The 9,301-nt window shown below is 33.6% G+C and overlaps 2 protein-coding genes across 2 annotated transcripts; both read right to left on the reverse strand.

The window, feature by feature from the left end:
- Nucleotides 1-925: 925 nt before the first annotated feature.
- Nucleotides 926-3,650, reverse strand: LOC110915421. Its single transcript, XM_022160120.2, has 6 exons — nt 3,479-3,650; nt 3,171-3,302; nt 2,279-2,619; nt 2,090-2,185; nt 1,414-1,473; nt 926-1,336 (listed from the first exon to the last, which is right to left on the reverse strand). The coding sequence occupies exons 2-6, from the start codon at nt 3,262-3,264 to the stop codon at nt 1,142-1,144; spliced, it is 786 nt and encodes a 261-aa protein (XP_022015812.1). The 5' UTR covers nt 3,265-3,302; nt 3,479-3,650; the 3' UTR covers nt 926-1,141.
- A 1,293-nt stretch (nt 3,651-4,943) lies between these two features.
- On the reverse strand, nt 4,944-5,785 carry LOC110915738. The gene is made up of 2 exons (XM_022160486.2): nt 5,326-5,785; nt 4,944-5,235 (listed from the first exon to the last, which is right to left on the reverse strand). Exons 1-2 carry the CDS (start codon nt 5,636-5,638, stop codon nt 5,057-5,059), a joined length of 492 nt encoding a protein of 163 aa, XP_022016178.1. The 5' UTR covers nt 5,639-5,785; the 3' UTR covers nt 4,944-5,056.
- Between the last annotated feature and the right edge of the window lie 3,516 nt (nt 5,786-9,301).

A 9,301-nucleotide genomic window follows, 5' to 3' on the forward strand; every position in this document is an offset into this window, starting at 1 on the left:
TCATATATCTAGCTAATATGCTTATGAGCCCGAGCTCGGCTCGATTCAAGCTTTGTTTCTAAAGCTTGGGCTCAGCTCGTAGGTAGTTTTTCAAGCTCGAGTCCGGCTCGTTTATTAGTTATTGATTAATTTATATTAATTATGATTATTAATTTATTATTTATTTTTTCATAATTATATAAATAGTAATTATTATTTAATAATCGAACTACTAAATACATCCCCCTCCTCTCACATACTTACGTGCGGGACCCACAACTTTTTCTCTCAAAGGGGGTGCATATAGATCAAGCCATATATAAATAGCAGACTCGTTTAGGCTCGCAAGTCGGCTCGAGCTTGATTAAGCAAAGCTTGGGCTCGGGCTCATTTACTGAACGAGCTTGTTTTGGGCTTGGGCTCATTTAAGCTCAGCTCATTTCGAGCTGAGCTCAAGTAGCTCGGCGCGTTCGCACCTCTATTTTAACGGTGAGAACCTGTTACCGGTTCCCTGCTAACAAATGGGATATTTTACCAACTTGTGTTGGGTAGTTGGCCTTCAAGGGGGTTAAATGCACAAAACCAGTGCAGGGGTCAAAACTTAACTGATTAATCACTTTCAAGACGAGATCAAACATAACCGATTAATCACTTTCAAAATGAGATTAAAACATCCCCTGTGTGGCATTTTCACCTTTGGGTCATTTTCATTTTCCACAGGCAGAAGCAATAGGAAAATCAGTGCATAATTTTATGGAGAACGATAGGATATACGATTACATGTACCATTTGATAGTCGAATATGCAGAGCTACTGGATTTCAAGCCAGTTCGACCCGTATCCGCATTAGAAGAGTGTGTGGAATCTTTATACTGTTTTGCTGATCAAAATCAAGCACAGTTTCTAGCGAGATCTGCAACTTCGCATTCAACAAAAAACCTCAAGATGGTCGACGACAAAACAAAAAACCGCATTCAACAACCTGGTGTTCGCATAATACATAAATACGACACTAAGACATCGTTAACGAGAAAAAAGAATAATTCTAACTGAAAGACGGATCGCCTGCAACAATAATGGCTACACGAACACGAAAATCTTCAATGTTTCTTTTGGTTTATTTCATTTGGACCACAAAAAAAAAAACTTACATGATTATAACTTATAAGGTTGAAGACGCATCGTCAACAAAGTTGTGTTCATAAACTTCATACTCGTAATCTTTGTCAAGATCCTCCATTGTTCTGCCATAAACAAAATGTTTGCTTCCCATTGATGTGAACGGCATTAGTCCAAAGGCTCGAGCTGTCTTAATCTCTCTAGCAACCTTCCTTTGGGCTTTGGCACTAATTTTAGTCTACATGAAAAAAAAACATACAGATTAAATAGCAAGTTAAAATATTTAGATAATCAATATAGCGATATTATTTGTACCTTGCTCCTTTTGATAATCACTCCAGCCTCGGTTATAAAGTTAGCAAGAAAACGCACATTCTGCACACATACACACAAATATTTTTACTATAAAGTCCAAATTACCTTGTTTGATAGGTGAGTTGGGTAACGGTCAAGAAGGGTTTGAGTTGAAAAGGGCCAATTTTCAGTCAACGTTTTCCCCCGCAAACACTTATACAAATTTCAAAAAAATAAAATAAAAGACTAATCGTAGTTGTTAATACTTAATAGTGCTCACAGCGAGCGCTTTAGCGAACAGCGTAGCGTAGCGCTCCCTCATTCATCGCTATCTGATTCTGACGCCTCCATAGCGAGTAAATAGCGGGATTTCAGATTTTTTTGTTTTGGTTTTAATATAAATAGCGATAAAATATACGTATACAATAGCTATTTTAAGGTTTTTTTTGTTAAATATACGTATAGAAACACTGTATTTGGATATAATATACATATAAATATTTTTAAAACTTTTTAGTGTATCGCTAAACATAAAATGGTGCCTGCTATTTCATACCTATCGCCTATCGCTACATAGCGTATAGGTTGCTTGTTGCTATCGTCTGCTATTCGCTATTAACAACTATGAGACTAATGTGTTATTTATTATTATATTATATTATATATTATAATAATAACTAAACCTAAAGTTGCTTACCCTGAAATCAGCTTTTTGAAGAACTTCATCTGTTGTTACTTCAAACTCGGATCTTTTAGATGGCTTACGAACACCTGGTTTCGTAAGATCAAGATCCTGCACAAACCCACATTTGTGTAAGAAAGTTAAGGTAAAAAAAAAATAAAAAATTTTGAAAAAAAAAAAGTTAATAAGATGTCTTGTCCGTACCTTAACATCATAAGTATTACCAGGCCAAAACGTAACATCTGGTCTGAACTTGTAATTCTCTTTCTCAACTTCATTAACATCGTATTTGAAATAAGTAGCGGCATCCTTTAACTTCCCATCCATACCATCGGTCAAAGTTGTTAAACTCTCGGCTAGACCGTCGACGTATCCCGGTTTTCCAGAACTATTCATCCTAGTGTATCTTTCACGAGCCCATTTTGGCTGATCCAACTTCTGAAAAAAAGACTTTGCACTCTGGTCGTTGCCCGGTTCACCAAAAATGCTTCTTTCAAACTCCTCCATAGTCTCTGTTGAGTTTGTATTCGCGTAGGAGTCGGTGGCTATGTAGAATTTTATAAAACGACAAAACAAGCATGGATCAAAATTCATGTTATGAGTGAGAATATAAGGCGCTAACTTTGTTTTATGATCACCCCTAATCAGAACTTAACTGAACCGTTTAGATCTCAAATTGGGTTCGGTTTTTGGTCGGTGTCAAGGGTTTATGATGACCCCTAATCGAAACTTAACCGAGCCATTTGGATCTCAGAGCGACTTCAGTTTATCAATGGTTTACGGTCACCCCTAAACAAAACTAAACCGCACCGTTTACACCTCAAACCGGCTTCAGTTTTTGGTCAGTTACAATGGTTTATAATCACCCTAAACAAAACTTCACCTAACCGTTTAAGACCTCAAACCGGCTTCAGATTTTGGTTGTTTTAATGGTTTATGATCACCCCTAATCAAAAGTGAACTAAACTGGAACTGTTTAGATCTCAAACCGGCTTCAGTTTTTTGATGTTTTCAATGATTTATGATAACCCCTAATCAAAATTCATACTATTTGAGAGGAGAATATATATAAGACAAATAAAGATCAAAATAAAACCTGAAGCAGCATTTGTAGCCAAAGTCCTGGCAATTGAAAACCCAGGTGAATTGCCAGCCGCAAGAGACCGTAGAACACCCCGAACAAGTGTCATTTTCCTATAAACAACTATTCTCACGTCACGCACACCAACTGTTTGTTAAAATGCCAATGAAAAATTAAAATAGTAGTTTGACTCATAGTCACGTAATTCGCTGGTGATTTTCGTTTTGGTACGTCCGATCCAATTCGACGACCATAAGAAAAAACAATTCAAATGTAATAGAAAAGAAATGGTGGCTAATCGAAGTTGCTGAATCGAAGCTTACCTGCTGCTGCTGATTGAACCTTACCTTCCCTCCCTTCCCTGCTGAATCGTAGAATGAAAGAAGATCTGTCGGCTGTTTGTTTTTTAGGTTTAGAAGATGGAGGAGGAGCGAACAGGGGAGATAGACAAGAGGAGGACGACGGCCGCCTTGGTTTTAGGGTTATTTTTATTTTTATTTTTATTTTAATTTAATTTAATTTTATTTTATTTTATTTTAACTATATATTATTAGGCAATGAATAGTGTGATGGTAAAAAAAAATTTAATCTTGTTTTTTTACCTAATAGTTAAATTCTTTTGAGTTTTTTTAATTTACTCTATCTTTGTTATTAACATGATTTTTATTTTTTACCCAGCATAGTTAGATTATTCTGAGTTTTTTTTTTTACCTACACTTTTTTTTTACTGTTAACATGTTTTTCATGCCACGTATCTTTTTCTTTTTCTAGATCAAACACGTTTCTTTATAATCTTTCTTATTAGTTCCAGAATGTCATTTTATCATAAAAAACCCATCACCTGCCCAACTCCTTCAGCGGAGGTTCTTATTTCCGTAAAGCGTTGTATTTTCTTTTTATTACTGGAGCGTAACCTACTCATAATTTATCTGCAAAAGTTTTAAATTTTTTGAAGCATGGGCCCTTAAAGAAGCTAAAGACAAGATGGAGAAGCATGGTGAAGAGCTAACATGGAGATTAGACTTTTAAAAAGCATTTAATGGTACATCTTTTATATGTCCAACAGAGATTAACATGTTAATAGTAATAAAAAAGTTATTTTCTAAACGTTTTATGTTAATTACATGTCGATCTTGAAGAAGGAAAGGGACAAGAAATCATAAAGTTGTGGAATGCTATCCGAAAAATGCAAAGAAAATTGGAAAAGGCGCACAATCAAATTATTTATGAGATAGAAGCAGCAAAGTCGCTACTGAACAAGCTCCGCGTAATCAAAGAAGTGCCAGTGATTGATAAATTGAAAGTGGAGTAGTTGGAAATCGTAATCATGAACGGGGAGGTATTCCCAAAATAATGAAGTTCCCATCAATTTGTTTCGGTAGTTTTGGTTTTGTGGCTAAATAATTGATTCCAAAATATACACATACTATATGTTTATTATGTGCAGATGAAATTGTAGAAATGAAGAAGATTGTTGAGTTGGAAGAATCACATGCTAATATTTAGGGGGACTTCACGAGTTCATTGCAAGATAGCTAAAGGGCCTTAAAATATATATACACACACATATAATTTATTAAATTATTAAAAATCTTGGTTTTAAGAAAAGCACACACATGCATCCACACCCCGTGCACACGCACACACACACCTATATTTCGATCAACAACTATTGGAGTGATCTTATGTCTCACTTTTTGTGCAGGCATGGCATAATAGTCTCAACCAATGATGATTGACCCCATAAACATCAAAACGCTACGCCAATAAAGATCAAACTCGTTGTTAAATAAACTTATCATACCATAAACATCAAAAGACTATGCGAATAAAACTAAACAATAGATCAAACTCGTTGTTAAATAAACTTAACACACGAGTTACACACGTTTGATTTTGATTTAGATGATGTATAGTAATTCAAGAACCAATTGATCTAAAAATCCCAACTCAAAATCAACATTTGCACTCTCTTTCAACACTTTATTAGATTTTAATGTCTCCGTTACACGTTTCTTCTTCTTTGATTCATCATCTTCCGCTAACTTCCTCTTCGAATCTATTCTCGCCTCGCCTTTACCTACAAGTGTTCACACTCCACATTAATCATCAAGCATTTATTCTATTAAAAATCCCAAAATTAAACAAAAATTGTTGACTACATACATACCTTTACATCCCGCCTCGAAACCAAGAATGAAGAATTTCCCTTTCTTGATCTCGAGAACCATTGAAGTTTTACCATTCGGGTGACCTCGGGTATCTTCTTGATGATGAACCAAAGGGATCCGTCGTTGTGGGATCGAATCCAATCCCATTAGCTTCGCAACAACACCGGGGTTGGTTTTAACATACAACGGCTCAGTCATATCCTTAATCATGTGATGGTTTGTGGAATGACTTTGGAAGCATGGAAGGCAGTTTCGGGCGGGTTTGAATTCGGATAATTGGGCTTCTGAGGATGAAGATTGGTAGAATTTCATGATGGGTTTGATAAGATTTTGAAGATGGAATTGTGTTAAGAAGTTGGTTGTCACTAATGATTTCAGATTGAAATAAATATGAGACTAAAAGGAACAAAAGTAAAGGGAAGGTGGATAAAGGGGGTGTGGCGGGCTGTGCATTTGAATGTTGTGGTGATGTATTTAAATAGATAGATAAATGCACACACAAAAAAATTATTATGTATATCATACTCATTAATTTTATAATTTATATATATCATTTAGTATAATGAATTTATACTTTTAAAGAGAAACGGTGGATATATCGCAGTAATCTATATACTATATAATAAAAGAAACCATATTAGGGACACTTGTCATCGTATTAGACCTTCTCATATAGATAATTATTATTTTAGTTTAATCTCTTTTAATTAATAATTAATTATAGATAATTATCCTATTAAATATTATTTAGTTTAATATCTTATGGACAATTACTATTAATTTAATCTCTTCTAAATAATTATAGATATCTCTCCTACTAAATATTATTTTGTTTAATTTCTTCTACTTAACTATAGATAATCATTATTTATTTTAAATTTAATGCATACTTCTCATTTATAATATTAACTAGGTTAGAACCATGTTATTACACGGGTTGAATAAAATAAATATACTTAGTAACTACATACGGTTTTTGTAATAAGATATTATTAATTTTTAATTAAAATTTTAAATTTGAATCCGAAAGTAATATATTAGTAAACTTAATACATAAATCGAAAGTTAATAACAAACCTGACCGTGAAATGAAACCGACGACCATTTTGATCGGTTTCAGGGTTTTAAATCGAACTGTGAACATCCTTAGTAATAACTAATAAGGTTAATTTGTGTTGTTTATAATAAGTTATTAAAATAACTTTTGAAAATAATGTAAAACCACAAAGTTTGAAATATATATATTTTTTTTTGTTTGATGAAGATATAACTTAATTAGTTTGAACCTGGGTTATAAACCTGGTTAAATGAGTATTTAGAGAGAACAAGTATACTTTATATACTTTAGTATTTCATTTACTAACTATTTAATATTTCATTGATTCAACTACGTGTCCCTATAGGTATACAATCTGAAAGGGAGTGAAATAAGAGGGGAAATAAATCTTCGACTCGCTAAATTATTTTATTATTTAGTATATAAAATGTATTTATTCAACCCGTGTAATACACGGGGTTATAACCTAGTTTATTATAAGAGACACCAAGGTCGTCTTCGAAAATCAAAAAAAAAAGTCCTGTGCGAGAAAAAAAAAATTGGTTCATATTCATAAATCTTCAGACATTCAAATCCGGGCAAATTAGACCACCAAATCACAAATCCAAAATTCTGAAAAGGCCCAAAAACGTTTTTGGCACATAAATCCAACCCCTTTAAGATTTTTTTTTTTTAAAGACATACAGATTTTTTTAAATCTATGCATAAAAAAGTTTAATTTTTTTCGGACCTTATTTTGATTTCGGCCTAGAGCAATCACCCACTCGGCACTTGCTCTGGAGCGGACTTGTTGATAACCAATGTGTTAAATAATGCACTAACATCATAAAAAAAGTCAATATAAATATGTTACCAATTAAAAAGTTTAAAATTTAATATAATGATATTCTGTATTTGAAAAAAAATATATGCATATAATAACTTTTAAACATGTTATATGAAACAACGAAAAATCAAATAATCCACAAAGACAGAATTGATTAAACGAGGTGTTCCACTGCTGGATGATTTGTGCGTGCTGTGTAATTCGGACGCAGAGTCGGCGACTCATTTATTCACTGGCTGTATCTATGCGGCAGAGATCTGGTCGAGAATTGAAGCGTGGTGCCGTTTAACCCCTATTTATGCTTTCCAAGTCTCGGATCTCATGAAGATGGTAGACCTTCAAGTCTCCAAGAAGCAAAGTAGATATATCTTGAGAGGGATCATTATTACCACTGTTTGGGCGATGTGGAATGAACGAAACCATAGAAGTTTTAAAGACAAAAGACAGCGAGTTACTGAAGTCGTGGAGAGTATAAAGAGCACGTCGTTTTTTTGGATTAGGAATCGCTCTAGATTCAAAGACATAGATTGGAATGCTTGGTGTAATTGTCCTTTGAATCTGATGTAAGTCGTTTTTTAGCCCGGGGGTCCTTGCTTTGAGGACCGCTTATGGCGCTTTTGAATGAAATTTATCTTCCAAAAAAAATAATAATAATCCACATTACTTATATCCATGTCAGCAAAAAGAATCTTCATACCTTTAAATACGTGATGGGTGTTAATACTAATAACCGGATTTTGTTATTAATTTCATAAATTCAACCACGTTACACAAATTCAAAATCTTTAATATACTGTGATTGAATTGTATTAAGGGAGGGACGACCCGTGATGGGTGTGGTGATGAATGCAACACCTTGGTGATCGCCGCAATGATGACCACGTCCGTGATGTGTATCACGTCCGTGGAAAAATAAAAAAAAAACACTTTTTTAACTATATTTGCATACCAAACCTTAATACTTTTTAACATACTACACCATTCAAAAAAAAAAAATACTACAGCAACACACTTTAAAAAAAAAAAAAAAAGCAAATGGATGATTCAAGCAAAAAAAAAAATGTCGGCTTCAAAAAAAAACGTGTAGGCTGAAGGTTCGTGCTAATCACGGTAAACTTAATAGATGTTGTTTACAAGATGAACCATTACCAACCCAACCACTAAGAGGCTGTTTGGTAGCCTCTTAATCTATTCAGTCTCTTAATGAAATCATTTGTGGCCCTTATGTCTGAATGAATAAGAGGTAACCTTATGTCTGACTGGATAAGAGTTAATATCTGAATGGTAAACCATCACATGTCACATTCTTTTACATTATCTTTGTTAAACTCTTAAATGATTTCATTAAGAGGTAGCCTCTTAATGTCATTCAGATGCTACCAAACAGCCCCTAACTTTTAGGTTGTTTTTTACCACTAAATTTTAGGTTGTTTTTTTAAAAAAAAAAAAAAAATTGTAACTTTTAGTTTTTATTTTTAATGTAGTTCAAAAAAATTAAAGAAAATGCATTTTTACTTTATTTGACTTTCATATTTAATTTTATGTATTTGAAAATATTGTTTTATAATTTAATATATTTTATTTCTAATTTATAAAAAAAATCAAATGATGGGTGTTGCAATTGATTTAGTGATTTTTGATAGAATTGAGTGGAATAAGGTGGCAACTTGTGATTGAATGGTTTTTTAGTGACAGTGTGATGGGTACCCCTCCCTCCCTCCCTAAGCATTAAATAATATCATAAAAACAAAACATACGTTCTATTTCCTGTCGTGTGCCCGACTTTGTTAATCGACATAACCACGAGTACACGGTGTCAACGGTAACAACCTTTATTGAACCGACGAAGGTTCAAGCACCGTTTGAATAGATAGATCTGACACGGGTTTCAATAGCAAAAGGTTTAGTTCCGCTCATTAAGCTCAACAAGCAAAAAAAAAGCAATTTTACAAATATGCGTTATAACAGCACTTGTTTGGTATAATCTTCTTTAGAGCGTTTTTTTCTTCATGTATACATCACAACAAATGTCAGGTATATGCTTATACCAGTATACTCCGTGTATATGACTCAATTCACGAATACAAATTAT

The sequence above is a fragment of the Helianthus annuus genome, chromosome 16, assembly GCF_002127325.2.
Source record: "Helianthus annuus cultivar XRQ/B chromosome 16, HanXRQr2.0-SUNRISE, whole genome shotgun sequence".
NCBI classification, from domain to species: domain Eukaryota; kingdom Viridiplantae; phylum Streptophyta; class Magnoliopsida; order Asterales; family Asteraceae; genus Helianthus; species Helianthus annuus.